The 25,046-nt window shown below is 40.9% G+C and overlaps 1 protein-coding gene across 1 annotated transcript in view; it reads right to left on the bottom strand.

The window, feature by feature from the left end:
• MUSK (muscle associated receptor tyrosine kinase) overlaps positions 1-18,781 on the bottom strand; it is a 55,650-nt gene extending 36,869 nt beyond the window's left edge. The window contains exons 1-5 of the mRNA XM_085042336.1: positions 18,612-18,781; positions 14,498-14,624; positions 11,217-11,368; positions 9,677-9,804; positions 9,025-9,166 (exon numbers count right to left, since the gene is read on the bottom strand). Coding sequence (XP_084898462.1) covers positions 9,025-9,166; positions 9,677-9,804; positions 11,217-11,368; positions 14,498-14,624; positions 18,612-18,708 — 646 coding nt within the window. The 5' untranslated portion in view covers positions 18,709-18,781. The remainder of the gene's footprint in view (positions 1-9,024; positions 9,167-9,676; positions 9,805-11,216; positions 11,369-14,497; positions 14,625-18,611) is intronic.
• Positions 18,782-25,046: the final 6,265 nt, after the last annotated feature.

Genomic DNA, 25,046 nt, shown 5'->3' with positions numbered 1-25,046 from the left:
ATATCCTGAGTAACTATATAAAACCTGCTCTGTACAAGTGTTCTTCTCTATATACAGAGCAAACACCAGATTCAAGGACAAGTGAGGATAGCGTGTTCAGATTACTTCCCAAGGAAATGAATGAGGAAATTCTTTTCATGTCAGTACTGGTCTTACGTTTGTGTTTGGTGTCTTTGAAGGAAAGACCCTTTTAAGCCTCCCCATGCTCTGTCTCATCTACAGCACAGAGACGTATCAGGTGCCATTTAACTCTGCCTCTGCCCACTACTGCATGTGAAATTGGAAAGGTAGTTCCCAGCCACCCAAAGTCAAAGAGCAATTCCTTTGCTTGTCCCATTTGTGATCACAGCACATCATGACGGCTGCCAAGGCTACCAGTCTGTGTGCACATACTGAAATCTTCACACACAAATCTCCCTCTCCCTCTCCCACTCTACGGGATTGAGAAAGCTATTACGGGAAATCATGGGGATACCCAAAAATGAAATAATCCATGCATCATCCTGACATATGGTTTCCACCACTCGGTAAGAGCAATGCCATAAATTTAATTGCAATGTCATGTGAATAGTACTTCCTTTCATTTACTTTAAAGGGCTTCCAGAGGCAGCTGCTAGAATACTTCTTGGTTTGGGGGATAGCAAGGAGCCTGCTCCTTACCCACCTTACCCATCATGCATACGTGATTTTTAGTGTTGAAAACTCATCTAGTTCCTCCTACATCAGATATCAATATTTGTTCCAAATTCTCGACTCCCAGTTTGATATGTCCTTTTTGTGAGAGGCTATGTGGGGCTCCAGCCACTTCAGGATACTTGTCTCAGTTTGCTATGGCCCCCTTTATCTGATAGCTATGGAAATTCTCTACCCTCTACTCCCTTCATTGTTCCGCAGCAAGCTCATGTTTTCTAGCTAGCCAACAGTTTACAAGAGAGAGGGATTTTAACTGGCATATCTTTTATTTTTATTAAAACCACAATTCATGCAATGATATGAGAAGGTCATGTATTTTTTAAGTGTCTTTCAAAACTATTTTTTAGGAAAAAGAGGTTTTTTCAAAAGGAAATAACAAACTGAAATTCTTCTTAAAGGAGAATTGTGTGTATGTGGCTTGTCTTAAGCCCCCCAGGAGGCCTGTGCTGCAGCTCCTCAGTGCTGGAGGCCACCCTGTCACAACGACTCAAAGGCAGCATGAACCTCATGCCAATGTCACAGTAGAGCAAGCCTCAGGAGTAAATCGAATAGCTCGCACTTGTTTGTCATTTGCTGAAGGTCTGGGGCTGTTTTCTTCCTCCTGCAGCTTGCTCTGTTACCCTGTAATTAGGGCCATGGTTGTATCTGTGGCATCTGAGATCCTTGGGAGGACTCTAGTAAATGCTGTAGGTAGGAGGAGATTTAATGAGATATTCTGGGTTTTCAATTGCGCCCACACCACCCTGCTGAGGCCAGTCAAATACTTTGGTGTAATTACAGGCAAGCTTGTTCTTTCCCTGTAATGCTCCCTCCCCTCAAACCCTTTGCAATTTTTAAAAGCAAGCTGCATATTCACAATTTACTGTCATAAGACATTGCCTGCAGGTACACACACCAGCATCAATGCAGACAGCACAATCCTTTCCCAGTGTTTCTGGCTCTACTCTAGGCAGAGACAAATACTCTTCTTCAGTGTTGGTATCAGAATTTCCATGAGGAAGTTTCACCCAATACTTAAGAACTGCAAACTTCCTTGCCAGTCTGCTATTTGGCAATGCACCTCATCCAAAACACTCTACATCAAAAGATGACACAGATAAAAATTCAGATTTCACACTGAAATCTAATCCATGGGAAATGCAGCCAGGTTACAGTGGTGACTGGCTGCTTCAGTGCTCTCTTGGTATCTCCCTTTCCTATCATCTACACCAAATACACGCAAATTAACACAAAAGTGTAAAAATCTTTCTGGATGGTATATCAGGAGTCAGCTTTCATTTTAAATACATACCATCTCTGAAATGTGGTCTATCCAAATTAATAGAATTATCTGCACTAAATACATGCTTTTATTCCTGTTGCTTGAATTTTGGTGTGACTTTCTAATCTGTTGATTTATCAATCATGCAAATTTGTCCCATGACTACATAAGAAGTCAAAAAACATCTGAAGGAAGATAGTTCTTTATACTTTATGGGTATAGTCTCTTAATTAAGTAGCAATGGCATTGCTTTCTATTGTCAGCTAGTCTGCCGTCCCCTCACTGGGCAATAGTTAGACAAAATGATTTTTAAAAAAAATCTAGATAAAATCTGGCAGGTCCTTTCTTCTGGAGGGATGATTCTCAGAGGAAAACCTTCCTATTTTTAAGGCAAGGCAGTTCTCAGAAGTGGCTTGCAGGGGAACATTTTTGTGGCCTATGGCAGGGTATTATTTTAGTAGCTAGTAATAAGGAATAAAATGTGGCCAGGAAAAGACTTCTCTCTACCGGGGCTGGAAAACAAAACCAAACAACATCTAGATCAGAGGAGCGTGAGGAGCTTTGCTTCTACCCTTGTTTTGATTTGACTGCTTTATGTGCTGTCACACAGTAGCACAGGATGAGGTGGACCAGCAACACTTCAGCAGAGAGATGAATCAAATAGCTTAGTTAAAGAAAAGGTCATTAGTCCTCAGCTGATACCCCTGCAGACAGTGGGAAACTGTAGAGATTTGAACCAAAAATGTTAATAAATCCATGTACAATACAGGTAGTTTTTTGTTAAACACATTGGATCTTCTAACATTTGCCCTGGCTAATTTGTTTGTTTCCTTACAGATTTATGATTGCTAATTTCTAGATGTGTCTGTAGAGTGATGACTTTAAAACTAAATGTTATCCCACAGTATACTACTGAATTCCAAAAGTCTCTGGTGCCACAGGCTGGAGATCAACCTCAGTTTCATGTAAATAACAAGATGGAACTGCATCTAACTCAGTACATATCCAACTGGACCATCCACATACCCTCTCCTTTCGCAAAGCAGTCCCTGTATTTATTGCCCTTTTCTCTATTTTGCAACATTAAAAATGCATCACTGGGCAAACTGGAACTTCAGAGGTTTCACGATCTGGATGCAACGCCTAGAAAGACACAACAGGAAGTTTAATCTTCATCTTCAGGGGAAGAAAAACCTCTTGCACACAAGTTCCAGCAGACTATTTACACTGTCTTCCTGCATCAGTGGACTGCCATGCACATGCTGCTGTTGGCTTGGAAGGACACTTCTCAGAAGAGGTGTCCTTCTGCTGTGTTAGGGCCTAATCCACCACAACCCTTTGTACATTTCTTTGACAATAACTCCATTAATCTCCAGAAAATGCTCTTTCAGTATTGAAGCTAAAATAAGGCTAAGGCTGAAACGTGGTATATGGCTTTATATTTCATTTATAAGCAGATGTTAAATCTAAACTCTCAGAAATTCACAAAACTTTAAAATTTCATTTGTGATTTTTTTTTGTTGTGAAGAATGAAGAAAGACACATAGGAGCTCATTCTACCAATTCACAAAGTTGCACTTTCCTTCCCCCAAGGACAGAAAAAACATTCTCCAAAACAATGCAGAAAGCTGAGCCCAGGTCAGGTAATGACACCCATAAATCATTGCAAAATGTATTGGTTTGTATCTGTTCTGCAATAGGCACTTCTTATTTGATGTAAGAATTACATATACTTTGAATACTGGCTATAAGGGCAATATCAGAAAAAGACAGTGGGAGATTAAAGCAAAACCATCCAATGGAATTTATTTCACATATTAAGAAAAAAATACCAAAGCCGCTTCACTCTGTGTCTGAGTGATAAGCATCCTCATAACAGGAATATTCCCATGCCTCTCACCACACAACAGCTCATGGCTTTAAATGTATTCTTTTAATATCACACAATTCATACATAATGGATATGGAGGATACCGTTCTTAACACATGTCAAACCTTGGGGACTGCAGAGGGTGTACAGTTTTAGGCAACAGGCCCAGAACCTGAACGTGAGAAGCTCTTGCATAGCTTTTGTGGAACCGGTCCTATTAATGGACTGGATCGATGTCACTGCAAATACCAAAGAAAACAAAAACTCCTCCTGTTCTATGGCCTATGTTACATAAACAGCTGTCTAATACATAAAGGAATAAAACAGATGAAGGTCATACAGACCCTTCAGATTTCAAATGCTCAGAGGAGGCCTAAAAAATGCCCTCTTGGCACAGCTTAAATCTTTATGAAGCCCTGAATTTTCACTGACAACAATGGGAATTTCTGCATTTGAGGACAATTCTCAACACTACTGATGGCAATAGCTGCTCCCCTATTTATTTCCAAAGGAATGATTTCAGATAAAACTGGAACATCTTAGCTATCTCAGTCAACACCTTGTCAATAAACTTCAGCCTTCAGACATCTGTGTGAACTACAGATCAGGTGAGCAACCTGTAAGTTCTTCTATTCAACCATAGTCCTGAATCTTAGATTCATCCAGGAATCTTTCAGGCAGAGATTCCCTTTGAGCCTCAATACAGCAAACAACAGGAAATCTGTGGAAATCCTTTGGCAATGTACTGCTTCACTGAGTACATAAATGCTCTTCTAGGTTTAACAGAAGTGTACATTACCAAAATTGATAGTGCAGTGATTAAAAAGCTAGTTAGCAAAATGTTTAAGATGACAGAAAATGAATACAAAACTGCAGGTCAGAAATGCTGCCTCCAGGAAATCAAAAACACATTTCTTGGCAGACAGTCAAGATTATGATATTCTTCCTTTATCTCAGTGCACACGCTACCTCCTGTAGACATCTGTGGACATACAGTAGCAAGAAGAAGTCATCGTCACATGCTAATTTTAGCAGACCTATCAAACTCATCATTGTTTATATGTTTTGCTTTAAAGAGAAGTGTGGAGAAGGCTTGTTTCTGCCTATTGCACTTCTACTTTATGCCACTACTTTTAGTAGTCCTTTTTTCAAAAGTTGAGTGGGCTTTAACTAGAAGAACTAAGTAAGGAAAATAGAACCATGCAGCTTATGCACATCTGTGAATAAGCTCACTAGTGGAGAACCAATTTACAACAACCTTAGTGCACGTCAGAAAGAACCAGTCCTGCTTCTCCAAGACATTTCTCGAGATAAACCAAGGTGTGTGTCATTTTACTGCTGCAGGACACACCAAGTTCATAAAAATTGTGTGTAACGCTTCCCCAGGGGTGCTGCCTATCTTGCATGGCCACTCATTTAAGCTGTCTTGGCAATACTGTCCTCTTGTATCCCTTCCCCAGCCCTCACCTCAGAGCCTGCTCCCTGATGTCAAATCAAGGAGATGCTCCCTGGCCTGATTCTTCTCCTAATACCCTCCAGGCACCCCAGGCAGACATTCAGTGGGGGCAGTGCTGTCTATAGACTCAGCATAGTTCGCAGTAAAGAACACGGCTCTTCCCACAAGCCAAACAGTTCCATTCCAGTGGACCCAACATGTCCATTTTGATCACGTATCTACCACTTGTGCATTATGCCTTTTAAGAAAATAATCTATTTCACCGTCACTTGTCCAAATTCATATCAGTTTGCCCCAGACTTGGAGAAAAGATGCAAAAAGGCAGGTTCTTTAATTCTTTTTATTAAAATCCTGACCAGGATTAATCTACTAGAATTCACCACTTAAGCTCCGGTGCCTGAAATGTACCCTGGGAAAGCAAACAGGCTGTCCTAACTTGGGACAGGTCTGTGCAGGGTGAAACACCCACAGAATCTTTATCTCCTTCACCACATTCCCTTTTGAAAATCACGAACTGGAAAATCAGGAACTGAAAAATCAGTTCCACTAAAAGAGGCCTCTAATGCTTTCTTTTTCCTGACAAGAACAGCATCTGAATTTTCAGCTAAAACTTGTTGCTCAAATTATTTCAAATTATTTTGCTTTAAAAATTATAAAACTTCAAACATGTTAATGCTGTGCTTTAAAAGTAATACAGAGGCCAGTATAATGAGTGTTGAGGAAAGCTGGCAAAGAATAGAGGAAAAAATATTTAGAAAATCGAAATTTCAGCATTTTTCAAACAGTTCTGCCTTGGACCACTGAAACCAGATAAGAAGGAATTCTGTAAGGTGCCTCAGAAGTGTAAATGTTTGGGCCAAGATTGTTGTCAGTTTGAACAAATGTATCCTACATGGATCATTGTATGTACTTGTGACTTGCTGTAATTTCTGTGCCAAACTTGAACAAGTAATTAAAGCATGTGCCTGACCAAAAGTGCATTAAGGAGCCTGATTACATGCAGAAGGCAGAGTCAGTCTTTCAAGAACACCTCTGCACTTTGAACAACGCCTTGAGCTAATTGCAGGATGTGGAAGCCTAGAAGATAAGGGGCTAATATGTGTATCTCAAACACTGATTGCCATGTAGCTGTGAAGCCAACCAAGGATTGTTGGCAGCAACAGCCAGTTGCCAGCAATGGCTGGAGAAATGGGCCATATGGAATTATGGCTGTACTTTTTTGGGACAAGTGTCCTTGTTCTGGCTCCTGGAGCTAAGCACAGCAGAGTACAGCAGAGGTGCAGGAAAGAGTCCAATGAGCAGGAATGTAAGCGGAATGTAAGGGGGGGATCAAGAGCACCCTGAGGTCCCCCAACCCATTTCCAGAAAAGTCTACAAGAATGGGCTGTACATGAAAACTCATTTATGTAGACAGTGAGGAACTTAGGTCCAGGGCATGAAAACTTCACTATAAAAAGGACTACAAAGCCTGGATGCATCTACGTTCCAGGACCTTGCACACCCCATCAGCTGGATTAACGCTGGAGCAAGGACTGGTGATATCTCCCTCTTCCTCTCTTCTTTTTATTCACTCTCCTCCTCTTTAATCTCTCTCTCTCTCTCTATCAGTCCCTCTCCTTTTGTCCTAACCATTTATCCAAAGCCCACTGCTCTGCGCTTATACAGGAGGTCAGGAATTAACAAACGCATTTCCATGCCAAATGTTTAAGCTTTTGTAAGCCCTTTTGTCATTCCTTTCAGCCATGAGGACCTGTGATTCTTGGATGCTTCCATGTAAGGGTGGGATGCCACACGAGACTAATGCTGGACCCACTAAAATGGAAGCACACAACAAATCAGGATCTATGTGATCTAGATCTAGCTAGGCATAAATATGTACACTGCTCTTTGAATGGACACTTGCCTTGGAATTAAATATTCATAGTTAACCAGCAATGCTTAGTCATTTTATTTTAATATTAAACCACACTATGCAGGGTGGTGACTCCAGTGAAACTAGCACCAACATTTAAGAAAAAAATGTTGCAGTGTTATCACAGCAAAGCAATAAATAACAATTTTCATAAAATTTCAGAACACAATGAATGCTTAAAGAATACTGAAGAGTGATTTTCCTGCTTTGCGCAATTTTAATGTACCATTTACTTGGAGTTACTTTAAAATGCTGACACCTATGGGGTAGGAGAGGCAGGAGGGGAGGGATAGTAAAAATAATAATAAAAGAGCTGTGTGGGGGTGATGTATGTGGATACCTACCTGCATGCATACACAGGTATGTGCACATGTGGTAATGCTAAATATCCATGAGAATTAATCTAAAATACCATGATGGGAAGGGATTTGTATGCACAGCGAGCTGCAGTCAGGATTAATACATTTGGATTTTGGAAGCCAAAAATGCAAACCAAACATGGATCCGTCTAGTTTGGGTGGCCAAACCAAACAAAACAAATATACCCAAAATTAGGTATATAATATAGTTTTCCTGCCAGACAAACCAAGGTGAGCTTGGAGAAGAGGATTTCTTTGTTCACCCAACACATGAATGGAATATGAGGGGATAGTTTGTGTGTGAGCATTGAGCTGCCATTGATTAATTAGGAACTAATCTTCTTCGTTTTATAAAGAGCACATACACACCTCCCTAGTAGGGTATTTGTGGCTTATTTTGCCATTCCTTGAATTAACAGGCCACTGCATAATTCTGGAGATGGGGATAAAACAAGATATCAACCTCAGCAGCCTGGATTTTTGGTGCAATTCCAGCTTGCTTTTAGATTTCCTAACTGGCTCTGGCAGATCTGGAGCAATAAAATTGCAGTGCCGGAGGCTCTTCAGCAGGGAGACAGCGTTTATGTGCATGGCACCAAGTATCTGCCATTCACAGTTTAACTCTTGACAAGCCTTTGCCCATTGTTCAATGACAGGGGCCTACCTAAAACCCAGGACCCAAGATGTTCACATCAAGATCCAACAGTTTTCATTTTGTCTCATCGCTTTTTGCCTGGGAGAAGTACATCTCCAAATCTAGATTAAGAATAGCTGCCTTCCTGTTTTAAATCTGTTTAAGGAATTTCTAACATGCACAAAGTCTGTATGTATAAATATTAAAAAGGGAGGAAAAAAAGTCTGAAAACTTGATGCAATTTTTAGGGAAACAGCAGATCTGCAATAGTGTGTAGTTGGATCTAACATACCTGATACTGCTCTCAGAAGGAAGTGCATGATCCTCTTAGAAATGGGATTGCACACTAACTAACCTCCGGTAGTCCCAGGCCAAATGTACCCTACAACAATATTTTGAAACTTACTAGGCAAATGATGACCCTTCTCCACTTACTAAAGTACAGTCATTCTGAATCAGAAATAAAAATTACTTCATCTACCAAATCAGTCATTCCCCCACTCACTCCACAAGCCCTAGCCGAACCCAAATTCTCTCATAGGATTGAGGAAGATAGAATGCCTTGTTGCAAATATTTAGGTTCCCCTGCAGTCCACTGTTAGCAGCACTCTGAAACTGGTGGTGATTCACATCACAGAGCAAATATCTTCTGTACATAACATAAGAGTTGGACACAGAGTACATAAAGACGAGAAACTGAAAAATCCATCTGGTGATTTTCATTATCCCCTAGAATGGTTTTGTCGACATTAACATAATACTTCAGGTTAATTCAAATTAACTGGCTATGCACAAAGGGCAGGCCTGTGGAGCTGGAGTCTGGTTCAAAAGTTACTCACCTTCCACTACCACAGTTGCTGGTTTCGAATAGGCTGTGCCCAAACTGTTCTTGGCTACACAACGATACTGTCCTGCATCTTCTCTCTGAACATTGTGTATCCTTAAATTCCCAGAATCGAGGACAGCAATGCGGGCATTCTCCTGCCAGAGGAAGGAGAAATTGAGATGGGCACTCTACATGCAGGCTGCACACAAACAGCATCAAAAATCTGTTTACAAAGATTGGGTTAACACGCGTGAACATTATATGTGTTGTCCTACAACTGAAGGATTTGGGGCCAGCTCTTCCTGCTCAGCATTGTCACGACATACTCACCCAACCCTGTTTTTGCAGATCAGTGAATTATAGCTTCAAAACAGCTGTTATTTATGAGAACATTCACAGGTGCTTTCATCAGTATTTGGCCACACTTAGTAGTAACAAGTCTATATATCATATAAAACAAATTAATATATCATATAAAATATAGATACACAGAGAATGTTTGAGTTGTATGTAGAATTATTGCATATGAAGATATTTATGAGATGAGCCCTGGATTTTTCAAAAGCTTGCCTTCTAGCAACTGGAATTTACAAATACTTTAACTAATGCTAGTATTTAACACTTTAGCAAATAATTAGCATTACTAAAAACCATTCTCTACTCACCTTTACAACCACTTCTCCCTTGATCCATGAAACAGAAGGTTTTGGATTCCCCATTGTAGTGCATGGAAGAACAGCCTTTAACCCTTCTATTATTTCCACATTTATAGGTGGACGGGTTATTTTGGGTCCTAAAATTTTAAAAGCCAAAAATTAAAGTTGAAATAAAGCCATGGTATAATAGACTGAGACAAACTCAGAAATAAGAACAAAAACTCTGCTGTTCTTTCTGTGTATTGCCGCAAGATAGAGCAGTCTTTCTTGATCATGAACTGCCTCGGTAAGAAATAACTTTCTTCAGCACAGCATTCAGTTTCAGTTTATGGATGCAAAAGCAGCTAACTGGCATGGGTTATTTGTTTTTCTGAGTGGAGTTTGACAGTCATTTGAATTCGGGCCTGGGCTAAAATCCAAATTCAGATAAGAGTATTTCCAGTTTTGAAGAATGTTAGCATTCCAGGTTCTGACATTCTTCACTGCATAAACACTGTCTTATCTGAAATCTCAGATCTGGATTGAATTGATTTTGAAACAATTTTAACCCAAGCCTGCTTCTAGCTCAACAAGAAGGGCATGTAAACTCAATTAATTTTCCTAATTGAGGGATTTATAACTATGCTAGTGAAAAGGACAATGGAGCCTTAAGGATAAAGCATTCAAACTCCGTTAAAGTTAATAAGGGATAAATCTAAATTAATTTTACTGAAAGAGGAACATGGTCTATCTTACTCTGAGCTGAGAGAATAAAAGAACATCATCTCAGTATTTTCGGAGATCTGACATTTTGAGTCCTTTGCATGATAATGAACCACAGAAAAACAAGCTTAAGAGAGCATCAATCACCTCCTGGCCACCACCTGCAATTGACTGAGATGCTACAGAGCTCCAGAATTACCAGACCTGGAGGGTCATCTCATTAGCACAAACAAATCTTTTCCTACAATCAGATGCTTTAGCCACAATATATCTCTGCTGCCCATTAAAGTGCTTGTGTCAGTAACTCCAGCCATGTGACTCCAGCTTTACTGAGTTTGGCTGTATATATATCTCTTTGCAAGAACAAGTCCTTTGCCTTCCATCTGGGATGATGTGATTTACAACACAGTGCTCGAGACCATCCAACACTGCTACTGAGAGAATCTGAACATAATTTACCCGCTTTTACCAACCTCAGGCAGAAAGCTGCTTAGTGAAATCTTACATTTAAAACTCACATGGCATCTATGCAGTATTGCCACAGAGGTCGGCTCCATCAAGCTGTGCCTCTTTTACAGAGTTTTGCACAAAGGGGATTCTCCAAAGCATCGGTTTTGATCCTCTGGTCCTATCACAACTGTCTCTGATTCAATGCGAACAATCACAACTGCATTAAATTCATATATGATCCCACATGCCATATCTCTGCCTCAAAGGACTGCACCCAGCCTCTCAAGAATGTGGGTCTGCCCTGAACTTGGATCCCCAGGTGCCACATCTGGGAGTCTGATCAGGCTTTAGATTGAACACTTACATGGTGTCAGGAAGAAATTGCATTCCCACTTACGCATTTTCACCTGGAGAGCCCCACAGCTCTGTGCAGCTGCTCCAACCCCATTATCTGCTGTGCAGCAGTACACCCCATCATCACTGTCCTCCACGCTCAGGATGGTCAGGAGCTGCCCGTTCCTCTGGATGCTGTACCGTGTGTCGAACAGCCTGCAGGGCACAGCACAGATTGTTGGGGACAACCAGGGATGGAGATGGGGCATTGCATTTGAATATGCAGACTGTAAATGGCATTAAAAATCACAAAATTATTTACCTTTTATTTTCAACCCAGGAGGAGAAGGGAAGGTGCTGAAAATGTTGAATTCAGACTTAAGGTTCTGGTTCTCACTAGACCATGCAGTTCCTGGCTGCCACTAGTGCAGTACTAGTAGAGTAACTGTCCATCCAGACATCAGTAAAGTAAGTAAGTATCATATTTGGGATTTTGACTGGTCAAGGACAGACATGAGCACAAATAATTTTTTCCAGCCAGGTCCTGGTTTAACTATAATTGCTGAATGTAAGAGAAATACTGCTTACGTAGGAACAAGTGCTGACAGAAGTTGTTTAAAGGAACCTTCCTCAGGCAAAAAGATTTTTACAGTTGTGAAGAGACACAAACCAAAAGTCATGCACTTTTTGTGTCTACGTCCTGGAGTGCTTTTGTATATTTAAAATAAAATTTTTAATAAGTAAATAAAGAAATAAATAAAAACCAAACCAAACAAAACAAAAACAAACCAACAAACAAGCAAAGAAATATGCTGAAAGCATCTTAAAGTCAGAGGATTCTAGGACATCTATAGTTGAAGGACAGCAGGCTTCAACCTAGAGAGTTCAGAGAAATGAAGAGAAGCCCTGAAGCTGGAGCAAAAAAGATACAGGATATTGTAACAAAGTATGTGGAGCAAAGACCATCTTTATATGTGAGCATGATGGGAGAAGGGTGGTGTGTGTGTGTAGGGGGCATATGTGTATTCACCTGTGAGAGCCAGGGAAAGCAGAAAGATGGTGAGAAATCAGAAGGCTGAACTCTTCATTTTTCTCTGCAAAACTGCAAAGGTAAACTGCATATAAATAAATAGTATAAATAAACACTATAAATAGTAAATTTATTTGTGTTTTATTTTCACCTCTTTGTTGGTGCTTCTAGGAAGAACTTCCATGCAATTAGACTTTGATTCTAATGAACAGTGGCAAAAGCGTTTTGACCTGAGGATTGTGTCCCAAGCAAACATAAATATCTGACAGCTACTTATGTCATATTTTGTCTTTTACTGTTAAAAATTGTACAGTAGTCACTGACTAATCTGAATTTCCCATTTATGATATTACAGGTACGTATCTCCTTTCAACAGTATTTCACCATTCAGTTTTTCATCTCCCTACTCCTTTTCATCATGGGAAGAAAGAGCACCATGAACTCCTCCATAGTGTAACAGACATGATGACTCTTCTTTCCCTAAGGAAAGCTCATTGTGGGAAGCCCTGTTCTGGGAGATGGGATAGGTAACCATTTAAGTCAGCACAGGGCACCTGCTGGTTTACTTGCACAAGTTTTGATGTCAAAAGGGAAGGCACTTTCAGAAGACTAGTGCTGACTGTAGTCTCTGTCCTGGCCCTATTCCCATTGAAGCTGAAAGTTTACATACTGTTTTGTTTTGCAGGTTAACCATGTTGTCTTACCAGGATACTGGGACCTTGGCAGGAGAAGAAAATTTTGGAAATTAAATAACTTATACTAATTGCTTCCAATAACTAGGCCCTTTGAATTTTGATGTATACACACAGAGAGACACAGAAATACATTTATATGGGTTTTTTTCAGAAAAAAAAGTCTTTTGATCTAGTCCTTTTAAATTGTGCAAACACTTTCATCTGAGTATTTGGAAAGTAACACAAATATATACAGCTTATCTATTCCCCTGTCTTCGATCTGAACTTTTGTATCCAGCAGTACTGAATATTAATGATACACTGCCTTGTGAAACACTTGCTGCTATTCATGCTGCTCCAGAAGTCCCAGTAAAGGAATTAAGCACCTGAGCTCTCTGGCCTTACCGGAAGAGGTGTGTTTGGCTTCTGGAAGAGGGGATTGAGGAGACAAATGATCTGGTTTTCATATTATCTTAGAGCACATAGACAGTAATCATTTTAAAGACATGGGGAAAGAGACCTGCATGGATGGCTTTCTCTTCCTGCTTTGATTTTCAGTAATGGTGTCACTGATGGACAAGCAATTGGGAGAAAGGTGACCTGATTTGGAAATGACATTCAAGGAAGTTCAGACCTCCCTGCTGCAACAAAGCCAGGGTCAGAAGATTAGAACCAAATTTTGCTGAGGTTGCAGATGATGAAAAAAAATATTTCTGAAGGCTTACATGCATGAGTGGAACTTTCTGCTCTGTCCTACTCAAAAGCAGTTTTCCAAGCAGTAAGACCTCCTTCAGCTGCTGACTTATTTGGAGTCTCCTATGCCAGGGGTTCAAAGGCTGTTCGGATGTTTGATCATAATAGTGAGAACCATGCTTCAGGTGACCATCTGCCCAACATGGATATCTCCTGTGGAGAATGGTGTTCACCATGTTACACAAAGATTGTGCTGTAATTTTCCCTTATACAGGGAGTCACCAACAGCCATTTAGAATGAGAAACTGATGTGAAGCCATGTGGCAGATCTAATGTGATTTCAGAGCTGGAAGATCAAGAATAGTTTACTTTTTAAAAACCTGTGTACTGCAAAAGAGTAAAAGCAATTGTAACAGTTCCACTACACATTTCCACACTTCCAGAAGGCTGCCTTCTTTGTTGAAATCTTGATGCCTGGTGGTTAATGTTGGATAGTGCACAATGATGAGAAGAAAATTTCCAGATCCAGAGCTAGAAGCAAAAAAGAATGGCATAGCACAAGCCCTTACATGCAAAGATTCCAAGCACATTTAGACTGGTGACAAGTTCTGCTAAGCTCCTTTTAAATATTGTACAGTGTCCTTCTCCTTTGTAAATGCATAAACTGAGGAACAAAGCAGATTGAACTGTCTGAAGCTGGAGAGAAATCCCCTTGCATAGCTTGCAGCAGAAATCAACTCTCCTCAAGCTCAAGAGTATAAAGGCAGAAGAGCAGCCCTCAAGTGCTCTTATCACTCCCTAAGGAACACAAAAACCTATACAATTACAGCCACTCACTCTCTCCTGCCACAGACCCATTTTTATATTTCCAGATATCTCCTTTATTATGAAAGAAAGCACTGCCAGTTTTGGCAGGAAATGCTAGTGAGGGCTGGGGCTGCTCCCTACCTGATGGGAATGCTGTTGCGCGTCCATGTAATCTCTGGCTCAGGATATGACTCCACAACACAGACAAACTTGGCAACATCTTCCACCAGTGCATCCACTGTTTCCAGAGGAGTGCTGATCAAGGGAGCTGTGTGAAGAACAGAAAATGAGAAAGCCTTATGGTGCCTCCTGGAGAGAGTTACACAGCCTGCCAGACACTTTTGGTGGTGGGTGCCATGTCCCTGCAGGGTCACTCCAAGGGATTTTCCCTTGAGGTCTCTCCACAGGGCACAAAACAGAGCAAACCAAGCTCCAGCAAGCTCAGTGCACCTTATGTTTCTGACCCACATCTTCCCTGAGAGTCACATCACCAGGTGAGCATACTGCAAGGATGCAGGTGAGGCTGCCCCATTGCTATGAGGATGGCTTTGCATAGGCTGGAAGTGCAAGGGGCAGCACACAAAATGAAGCCAAGCTGATCTGTCCCTGGAGGGGGAACAGTGCCTCCTTATTAATGCAAGAGATTTGGGCTTCTTTGTCATTATTGCAGGATTTATTCACTCAACTATTCATCTTTCTTAAAAAAAAAAAAAACAAACCAAAACAAAACCAACACTAAAATCTGTTATATAAAAATACCAAACCCATAATATAACACTATATTTTTCTAAGCCAGGCGCACAAAGACTATTCAGGTCATTCAGATCTGTGTCATGACAAGGACACATTCTCTTTTTCTCACAGTTACTAACCAAGTAGCATGAGGGTTAAAAGTGAAATAGCTATGTCTAATGCTTAAAAGTGAAATAGCTATGTCTAATGCTTATTATTACAGACCTGTTGTCATACATTACTGGAATGTATCTTTAGAAACATTTGCCATCGCTCTGGTGAAAGACTTGAATCACAGCTGGAAGGGATCAAAGCATAAGCCTAGCCACTCACTTTCCCTGCTCATGATATTCATAGCTGCAACTGCCTCCAAAAATGCTTGAATGACTTGATCTATGGATCTAAGGGACACACATCCATATTTGCTGGGCTGGACTTCACTAACAACTGTGCTGAGATAAATTAATTTTACCATATTCCTGAAACATTACCTTGAAAATGTATCATGGATTCAGGAGTCTTCCCATTCCTCACTGACTGTAGCAGTATCTGGCCCCTTATTTTTTCACAGAGAATTCCAACTGCTGTGTATCTACTGGCCATCCTTAGCACAATAAGATTCAAATTCAGGCAAAAAATAAACTATATCAATTTTACCCTTCCCTCCCTAAGGAAAGGGCAAAAGAGAAGACATTCAGATTTAAGTGACTGAGAAGAGTAGAAAGTCTGTACCTTAATGCTTTTTCCCTTTACATGGAAGTCAAAATTAGAATGTCTTTGGAGTTGTGCCGGAATTAAGCTAGAGGAAGAAATTATCAGCTTCCACTATCAGTTTTATATAAAAATCTAAACACCTTTGACATTTCATTAGAATTAATCTGTCTCAATAATATTTCTAGATTGTATGAATTCATATTGTATCATTGATTAACAATAATGACTATACTTATCTAAATCTCAGAACTAGACCTAACACTGAAGATTTGAATGAAACTTCAATTAACATAAGTCTGTAACAAACTCACTGTTTAAGACCACTGCTTCAAACTGTATCATGCATCACTTTATTAGGTCATTTTAGGCTACATTATACAGAAATAATCATTTGTATCCTAGATGAATCGCAACAGAATCCCATGCCAGTGAAACCAAATGGAAGATTTCCACAAAGCCTAAATTTTCCTAGTACTGAAGGTTGTTTTAGGAGAATAACCCTGACTGATGGTTATCCCGTGTACTTCATGTGAGACGTTGCTGTTTCGTGACAGAGTTTATTGGGGTTTGATGGCATTAACCCCAGAGTTTTGCAATCTAATTTTATATAGTATGTTTTTGTTGCTGTTGTCCACATTCCTTGATCTGTGGAACGATGCTTTTCTAACCCTGGGAAATGTAAATTTTTACAGTAATGATAATTCAAAGCAACCAGTTTTATAACTGTTGTAACAATAAACACAGCCACATTACTCTCACAAGTAATGAAGTCACATTTGTACCAAGAGCCAGTATGCATAATGACAGTATTTTTTTCCTTGGGGAAACAAGACCTGTCAGATTTCTGTATTAAATTAATTATCTAGAAACAGTTAAATGCTTTTATGGTGTGTCTTCAATTCAATAGATGACAGAATATTGCATAGACATGGTCTGACATGGTACATCTTGAAAGCCAGAATACAGTTTTTTAGGCCAAATCAAGCCTCATGCTTGCAAGAAAATACTGTCCAAACTGACAGCACTGTGGTAATAGGAAAAAACTTTTTTAAAGCTGCCTTCCCAAATTCTATATCTGCAGAGAGCAACCATGACAGGAACAGGGATGTGTCATTCTCTCACACGCTCTTTCCCCTTTGTGATATTTAACCCAAGTAGCGACAGTGAGCAGCAGAACATGCCATCATTTCATGAGGTGGCAACAGAGCCCCAAAATGGCTGAGATGTCACTTACATCTAAAAGCCATCCAAACAGCTGGTGGCAGTCCTTTTTTTCTCCAGAAAGCACTCCACATCTATGATTCCTGCATTACTAAATTTTAACATAGGAAAATAAAATCTAAAAAATGTACAGACATATCAATTCACATATAGAAATGGAGCCAGGCCCTTCCATGAGCATATATTGGGGCTTTTTGATATTTTTAAGGTATCCTTGTGGCTTTAAATAAATTGAAAATAAATTAATTTATGTATATGTAAAGCCACACAGATGCTGTTTTTCTGGATGTCAGCTGTAGTTTCCCGAGATAGAAAAATGACCCAAGACTGGTCACGGGACCATGAGAGAGACAAATCCCCTGCTATCCCCAGCCCACCAGAAGCTTCCAAATTGCTTGACTTTGGATTCAGATTCACATTTTTGAAACCAGATAAGCCAGGCAAGCAAAGCAATGCAGAAAACAGAACCAGTCCCTCTGCAACATTGCAGACACCTGGAGAAACTGCAGTTTCTCTGGTCGAAAACTGCTCAGCTGTGATGTCCTAGAAAAGGGTACGTATCTGTTCATTGCACTGTGACACCAGAGAAAAAAAGATCTATCCCTGTCCTCTTTGTTTTTCTTGACTCTCCAATACCATTTGTCATACAACAACATTCAAAAAGACTAGAGTTCACCAACTTATTTTTGTGCCTTAGGAAAATATCAACATTTTTATTTCAAAACGTTCTTATAAGGAAGACACGTTATTCCTTTTTTTTCATTTTGAGAATAACTGACTAACAAATGTAAAAGCACAGCTCTGCAAGAGCAGTGATGATGGCCTAATGTGTGAATATTGGCATCCCCCTCAGGATTTTGTTTTGTTTTATTTTGTTTTCCTGAAGCTGCAAAGTTTCTCTAGTAAGCGTTGAATCGCACTGGACAATCAGCATTCAGCAAAAATTGTCACCCATAGGTTTACCAAATGGTACGTCCAGAAGACCACAGTTGCACATTGTACCTCAAAGATTTTTCTAAACAGATTTTTTTCCAATTCTTTTGTTGGCTAAGCGTATTTGTGCATATGCCCGTGTGCGTGTGTGCACACAAGATAAGAAGAAGGTATGTCAACTTCTGTTATGTGCTGTAACAAACAGTGTATATTTGTATTTATATACATATTCTTTGTAAAGACATCATAGCTATTTACTTCTTTTGAAGATTTAAATACAACCAACACAGGTGTGCTGAACACAACAAATCTTGTGCTTGGCAGTAACTGGCGCTAGCAGCCATTAACACTTCTGAGCTACCTTTCACACGGGAAATGTACATCCCACCCAGGCTCAACCCAAAAGTCTCCCCTACCTGTTACAAAGGACTATGTACTGTTCATAGACAAAGAACCTTAAATTCCTGTGAGAATATTTTCACTGCTATCCTTCTAAAAGCAGTGAAGTTACCACTGAAAGCAGACCATTGTTGTCCTTTTTGGGAGCACTACAGTACCACCCACCCCACCATTACCAGAAACACCTTCCCCTTTTCAAAACCTCCTTCAGCAAATGGCAAAAGAAGAGCAGGGGAAAAATCCCCTCTGAGCAAACCTTTCAGAAGTGTCTCAGCCAAGCTGAGGGCTGCCAGGGTGAGGACGTGCACCAGAGGCACCTTCAGCAGGTCATTCATGTTTGATCCAGAAGGCATCCCACTCCTTCAGGCGAGGCGTGCGGACCTCCCAGCCGGCTGCATTTCGGAAGCAGTGCGCAAGCAGAGCTTCTCTGCGAGTGACAGAGTGGGGTCTGAGGGATCTAAGTATAATCAGGAATTCTCCCACCCAGCGGTGGTGATGGACGTGGCCAGCTGGTATGTATCCACTTTGGTCAGCGTGAAAGCGTGGGGCTCATGAAACAAGAGAAAGCAAATCCCTTCTGCATTCCTTCTAAGCAAACAGAGAGCAGTACAATGGGCAAATGCATTTCCAGGGCAGTACCCTACCCTTGTGTTGCAAAATCACCAGACCTTTATTCCAGCACTCTGTAAGTGCAGTAGCAGAAAAAATGCTTGCCACTGCATTTTCCTTCAGCTTAGTCCCCCTCTTTTCCATTTTTTCTCCTCTCACTCACACACACTCCCTCTTATTATAACCTTTCAAGATTGGCTGTAATATGCCACCTGTTGTGCTGCTGATAGTATTTCTTTTCTTAACAGATGCATTTGCTGGAGCAGAAGAGGTTGGCATCGGTGACTAAAAGTGCCTTTCTGTAGGGAAATATGGCGGTGGGGTACTGACATTAAACGCCAGAAATGTCTTATTAACCACCATTAGGTCTCTGCCGAAGATGAAAGACAGAAAATCAACACACATTTTCTAGGAAGATTTAAAGAAGCATCAGAACCAAGATCGCCTGACTCACCCTGTCTTGCCCCATCCTACCACAAAGGCCTACATCATATTTTCCAAAAATATCAAGTAATTTGTATTGCCCATTTCTGCAGCATAAATATTTATTTGAAGAGCTAAAAGGCTTACCACTGTGGAAGGGCTGATGTGGGGGCAATATCTGCATTAGCAGAAGAGAAAAAGATGAATAATCAGTTCCAGAAGAACCTAATTGATGATCATGCTCTTGCAACATGGCTCCACATACTTCTTATCATTTTATCAGTTTAGTGGACTTTGCACTAAACTACATGGCTTGAGGAAAGGGAATGTGCAGTCATATATCACAGTAAAAGGTAGTTTGAGATCTCTGGAATTTCCTTTATTTGCTGAAACTCTTGACTTAAACCACTTTTAACAGTCATTTCTGCAATGAACATATACAGTTCAGCAGTGCTTCTTCTGAGGAGCAAATGGAGTAAAGTGGACCAGTGCTGTGAGTGTGTGAATCCCTATGGTTTGGCATAGCTTTATAATAGCAATGTTACTCTGGGGACATGCCATGGCTGAATAGGAACAAGAATCCCCAGATAAGTGCTCCTCAGAAGATTAATAAAGGCAGAGACACCCACAGAAGATGTTAAAGATATTCCAAAAATTCTGGAGCTAGCAATGACACCAAAGCGAAACAAGAAGACAACAATGAAACAACAATGATCCTATCAGGGAACAGAGAAATACTAATTCATGGCTGAACTTACAAGTATTTCTTTTGTTTAAGTCCAGACATATCCAATTAAACCACTCCATAGAAATACAACTTGGTCTTTTAGGGTAAAATTTTCTTCATGGAGGGACTTGACCAAAGACCTTTACATCATTGGATTCCTGTTTGGAATGTGCTACCAGGGCTTTGAAACTTCACCATCCATATGAGTGCAAAAATTAATACTTCCCTTTAACTTGCCAATTGCAGCATTTAGAAATGACACTGCCAGCAATGTCTCTAAATGCTAATAATGCCTTTGCATTTTGGGGATTACCAAAGTACTCTTTGTCTCTTATTTCTTCTACTTTATATATTTTTATTAAGGAACACAGTGAGCTCCACTGCTCTAAACTGAAAGGATGTTGAATTGGTTTTGCTTAGCCTAGTTTTTGTTAGTGAGTGGGGAGGGGTACAAAAATGGCTCCTGTGTGTCCTGAGTGAATGTTCTGGAAGTTTTTCACCATGTCCAGCAGAGCCAATCTCTGAAGATTATGGTCATGCTGCTGGCCAAGCATGAGCCAATTAGAGATGTCAGTTACGCCTCTGTGAAAACATATTTAAGAAGAAATCAAAACAATGTGAGCACACACTTCTTTGTAGTTAGAGGAGGAGGAGGTGAAAATATGTGAGGGGAAAACAACATGGAGACACCAAGGTCAGTGAGAAGGTGGGGGAGAAGGTGCTCCAGTGCTCCAGGCACCAGAGCTGAAAACCCTCTGCTAGCTGTGCTGAAGAGCATGGGGGAGCAGGAGGTCCCCCTGCAGCCCATGGAGTCCACAAGGATGCAAAAATTCACCCACAGACCATGCCAGAGGAGCAGGTGGATGCCTGGAGAAAGCTGTGATGTTGGAGTCTCATCTAAGAGGTAAAACTGCAAAGGCCTTGCAAAGGAGGGAAAGGCCTTGCTCCTGGGATGGAAGCAGCCTGGCCTCGGCTTGGGAGAGTCTGTACTGTATGGACAAGAGGACTCATGTTACAGCAGGTTCCAGCGGGATGTTGCTCCTGAGATTGGACCCACGCCAAAGTTACCAGAGGACTGTCTCTCGTGGGAGGGATCCCGTGGCTAAGTAGAGGACTCCTCTCCATTATGGATTGAGCAAATTAAAACCCCCTTACCCTGCAACCCCCGAGCTGTTGGTTGGAAGGAGGGAGGGGGTGAGCAGAGAAATCGTGTCTTAAGAGGGTGGGGGGTGTGTGAACAAATGGTGTCTGAAAAGCTTATTTTTACTTCTGATTTATCCTCCGACTTTGTTAGGTTAATAAATCACTTTGCGACTTTAAGTTTTCAACCTGTTTTTCCCTTTCTCAGTGCATCCTCCCACCAGTGCCTTACCTCAACTCACAAGTCCAGTCTGTATTTAACAGTTTTTTTTCTTCCTCTCTTCTGCACAGCTGCAGCAGGAGAGAGCAGAAAGAGAGCAGATATCCTAGGTGCCTGGCATTTAGCCAGAGTCAAACCACAACAGACATAAATGTACACAGTAAATGAGAGAAGAGAGGATACATGTGCAAAAGTGCATAAACTCCAGCTATGTATGCCACAAAGCTAAAATACATGTAGGAGGCTGGTGGTCATCTGTGTTCTGTGTCCATCATGGAAAGATGTTTCTGTATACAGTGAAATCAGTGAAAATGAAATGCTGGTGACACCAAGTCTTCTTTGATTCCAAGTATTTTCCAGGCTTACCTTATAAAAGTAAAATGCCTCTTTAATTTTTACTCCCTGGGATTATGAGTTTGCTGCTTGTTGGCTGGCGTGTTTAGGCTTTTTCCTGACAAAGCTGAGATGCATACAGTGTACGGATAATTGTATATACATCTGTTGTTACTTACAGTCATGCCCCAAGGCCTCTGCTGAGATGAGGTCCCAGCAGCCTACACAATAATGAGAAGCAGTCCAGTCCCCAACTTTCAGACATTGTGGGTGAAGCTTTGTTCCCACAGATTTCTGCTTATACCTCTGCACTGCAAATCCTCCAAAATCAGTTCATGAACTTCAGAACACAAGAAAAGGTGTGGAGTGTTCATTCACCTAACTACCAATTTTTCCCACTGCAGACTGTTTGCAAAGTAACTTTTAATATAGTATTTTGAAATAAATACATAAATACAAATAAAGTACTAATTTGTTAGAGTTTGCAGAAGAGATAATTGTCTTGCAGTTAATGAATTCTTGGCATCTCACCACTATGAGATTGTTTGCAGGACAGGACCATGCTGGACCTTTTTTCTGTACACCCCTGTACACCTCCCTCCTTCTTACAAGTATTCTGCTGAAGACTGATAGTTTTGCATGCTAATGTGACATAATCTGACTACTGAATTCTTTGAAAACTGCCTTTTGTCCCACATCACCCTCTGGGATGTCTTCTTCCTAGGTAGTCCTAGATGTTCATCAAAGTAGACAGGCTAGGACAGGTATTTCCAGCAGAAACAGTCCAGCCAGAGAACAAAATCCTCGTACAGAGACACTCAATAAAATTGCTTTGGCAATGGCCCTAATCACCCAAGCATCTAGTGATTCACACAGAAATAATCCAAGTCAGCCCTAACCCAGCCTGAGTAGTGATTGACTTGCCTGATTTCAGACTGAGGTGAGGCTGACTGGCCTGTAGATCCCTGGATCCTCCTTCTTGTCCTCTGACTGGGTGACATTTGCTTTTTGCCAGCTCTCAGGCACCCCTCCTGGTCACCACAACTTTTCAAAGATTTGTTGTTGGTATGAGGTGCAACACCACACCCTTTGTCATTGGCTTCTCCACCTCTTGTATGAGAAAGTTATCATCAATGCTTTCCAATAAGCTCTTAGATTGTTTGTGCCTTGCTGAAGGCAAGCCAGAAAATGAGCATGCTCTAACCTGCCATGATGGCAGATGTCTACAGACACAGAAGACTAGTGGTTTTCAAATCCCAAGCTGCCATGTCATGGCTCCATGTCTCTACCAGCCAGCAGAGAGATGGAAAGGATGTACTATGTGGTCTTCCCCTCAGATGGGTGCATACACTTGTCCCTGCATGCACTAACCTGATGTCTCATGCACACTTGTTGCTTGCTGCCTCAAACTGCTGGCCATTCAGACACAGGCATCCTCACAAAACATTTGACAGTGAAACCCATTTTGGGGCTGCACATGTGCCTTTCTAAACAGAAGTGCATCAAGGTCACATTGTCATAGGCCTATGGTCACACCAGTCCCCCCAGTGCACCCTACCCACTGTGCCAGCAGTACCTACAGGCAGCACAAGCTCCTGGGTGTCTGGCATGGAAAGAGCATCTTTGACAGTGCATGCCAGCATTAGGGGAGGGGATAAACATCATTTTAATTCTTTTATTATACACTGAAAGTCACTTCTTTACAGTGATCCTGAGTGGAAACAGCTCTTAGAGCCACCAGCTCCAAGGGATTTAATCCAACCTGCAACACACATGTGTCCAGTAAGGTATTGTTGCTTGCATCAGAACAGCAAATGCTGTACTCAGGGTAACACGGAGAGAAATTAGCTGTACTGCTGCTCTTCCTTACCCTGCACTTCAGGCTTTTTTGTTTACTGTTTTGGTTTTTTAATTGTCAAGGTGAAGGAAAGTCTTTTCTCTTAAGTCCTTTAAGAAACACAGACCCATCCCAAAGCCCCACTAACTGTGTTTAAATTGGAGGGTTTCAGGCACACTTGGCTTGGCCTCTACCCTCAGCCATCTGGACCAATCTCTGGTCTCCTACTAATATTTCAACACTTACTAAACTCTAAGGCCTGAATCTAAAATAATCCTCCTTTATTCTCTTGAGATTTTGTGGCAATTGGGAAACCTAAAATTTGCATTAATTTCTTGCTATCATCTTGTTGTAAACTTTCCTGCAGTTTTTCAGCTCACGGTATCTGACAGTACTGACGAAGGACAATCTAAGCTGCTGTTCTATATTTTGTGGTGGGCCAAAATTATGCGGTGTTATGAGAGGTAATTAGTGTAGTGAAATAGTGTAAATACTGTAAAGAAAGAGGAATAACCCTTGCCATGCATCTAGCTTTGCACAGTATATATAGCTCAGAGGGTGATCTGAATTATGATGTTTCTGAATTATATATGAGTTATTTCACAATATATAAAAAAAATTTCTCTGTTGGGAGATCTTACTCCTATTTCATTTCTGCCAACATGATCCAGCTCCATGCTGTAACACAGGGAAAGACCTCACCCTCCACAATCCTCTCCTCTCTGAGAGGATAATGCTGTCACGGTGTTGAGCTGGAGTAAGACAGAGATGCTGTGTTTTCCCAAAGAGGGTTGCTACAGAAATGTACAGCCCTTGTTCCTTAGCTTCTGGTTTCAGTCTTTTATACTCTGTTTGCCATCACAAGAGTGCAGTCAGGGGGGCCAGGATGGCTGCTGACACACAAAACCTGCTCTCCATCACACGGTACCACAACCCAGCCAGCGAGAAACAAGACCTGTATTTAGATACAGTTATAGCAGAGCCCTTACAGATTCCCCCAGGGACTCAGTGTGGATTTCCAGGCCATGAGAGCCACATGAAGGAGAACATATCCCGATAGAATCCCTTTTTGCAGAAATAAGGAGGTGTTTCACAACAGGAATACATTTGGGATTTAATGTATCCCATTGATTTTTGATCCCAGGATACTGCACCTTGTAATATCTCACTCTCACCAAGAAATAAATACAACCTCAGCTTGATCTGACTGTAACATTGGCAGTTACTGCACAAATACAGTCACCACAAAATAAAATCTGTCTATTTCATATCAGAACTATTATGAATAATATTTTAATTATTGTCAACACCTCTTTAAAACAATAAAAGCAAAAATCAAGGAAAAGCACAATGAAATAAATATATATGACATCTCATGTGTCAGACTGAAAAATGTTCAATT

The sequence above is a fragment of the Lichenostomus cassidix genome, chromosome Z (genome assembly GCF_008360975.1).
Source record: "Lichenostomus cassidix isolate B80296 chromosome Z, HeHo_3.0, whole genome shotgun sequence".
In the NCBI taxonomy this organism is placed as follows: Eukaryota; Metazoa; Chordata; class Aves; order Passeriformes; family Meliphagidae; genus Lichenostomus; species Lichenostomus cassidix.
This window is presented reverse-complemented; position numbering and strand designations above follow the sequence as displayed.